This window comes from Aplysia californica, unplaced genomic scaffold, assembly GCF_000002075.1.
Source record: "Aplysia californica isolate F4 #8 unplaced genomic scaffold, AplCal3.0 scaffold00026, whole genome shotgun sequence".
NCBI classification, from domain to species: domain Eukaryota; kingdom Metazoa; phylum Mollusca; class Gastropoda; order Aplysiida; family Aplysiidae; genus Aplysia; species Aplysia californica.
Genome location: NW_004797296.1, coordinates 29,083 through 30,187, shown reverse-complemented (window position 1 = coordinate 30,187; position 1,105 = coordinate 29,083). Strand labels below are relative to the sequence as shown.

The 1,105-nt window shown below is 39.6% G+C and overlaps 1 protein-coding gene across 1 annotated transcript in view; it reads right to left on the bottom strand.

Moving 5' to 3' along the window:
* LOC101857224 overlaps positions 1–1,105 on the bottom strand; it is a gene marked incomplete at its 3' end in the record, with an annotated part of 72,250 nt that overhangs the window by 61,873 nt on the left and 9,272 nt on the right. The window contains 1 exon segment of the mRNA XM_035973048.1: positions 260–362. Within this exon segment, the coding sequence (XP_035828941.1) occupies positions 260–362 (103 nt within the window).

Genomic DNA, 1,105 nt, shown 5'->3' with positions numbered 1-1,105 from the left:
ACACACACACACACACACAAACACACACACATACACACACACACACACACATACACACAAACATAATAATATAACCTTGTAATCCCTCCTCTCCCAACGCCCCCACCTTCACCTCACAAATATCATCAAATTGTCAAGCTGGTATTTATAACGAATTAAAAAACAAAACAAAACCAACCCAGTCAAAGGCAAAAGCAGAACAAAACCCAAAAAATAAAGAACCAGGTCAAAATACAATGGACAGGAGGCCCAAACTAACCTTAGGTTAATATTGGAAATGTTTGGGCTGACAAGTGTAAAGTTGGAGACTTCGGACATGTTCACAAACCGGTCCCATCCACAGTTGTCTTTTGCCAGAGAACCTGAGTGGGAAGCGCAGGAAAATAGAACGTATTCATTGTGTTATTGTAGTAGCTTATTAGGTGTGAACCTGAGTCTGACTTATCAAGAGAGAAAGTTAGATGGTGACATCATTCTATAGAATTTACTTTTTATTTAAAATTCTTGTTGTAAAAGTGTTTTTTTAAAGTTGCAACTTCGAAAGAATGTTTGTGGGTTATTCCCCTACACACTGTCTGTCAAAACAAAAATGTAAAAAGTCCCCAAGGTAATAATAATTGAAGGGGATCAAGTTGGGATGGGAAAAAAAGGGGGGGGGGGACAGGCATGTGGTAACCATTCATTTGTACATTTTCAGCTCATTTATTGCAACCATGTCAGGGACATTCTTATGTATGAACAATGGGTTGAGGCCCCATCCCACTGGAACCACGCCTGCACAGCACAGGGATCTCTCACCAAACGTCTATAAAACTTTCTCGGCATGTTTAGAGATATCTGAGGTGACTGTTGAGGTTTTGCCGTCCTTGTCCTGAAACCAGAACGGGCCGATCACGCCCCAGATGCTGAACGATTATGAGAGGTAAATGTGTGCGTTTTACCAAATTTTGGATGAAATAATTGTTAAAACTTGATGTTTCTCGAAAACGTTGACTTATTTTCTTCATATTTACAAAATTGACGTCCTCATGGTTGAATTTTCTTTGCTTAAATTTGTGTTGAAATTAGTGTGGAAATGGCTGAGTTATTCAGCAGCAGCAGCAGC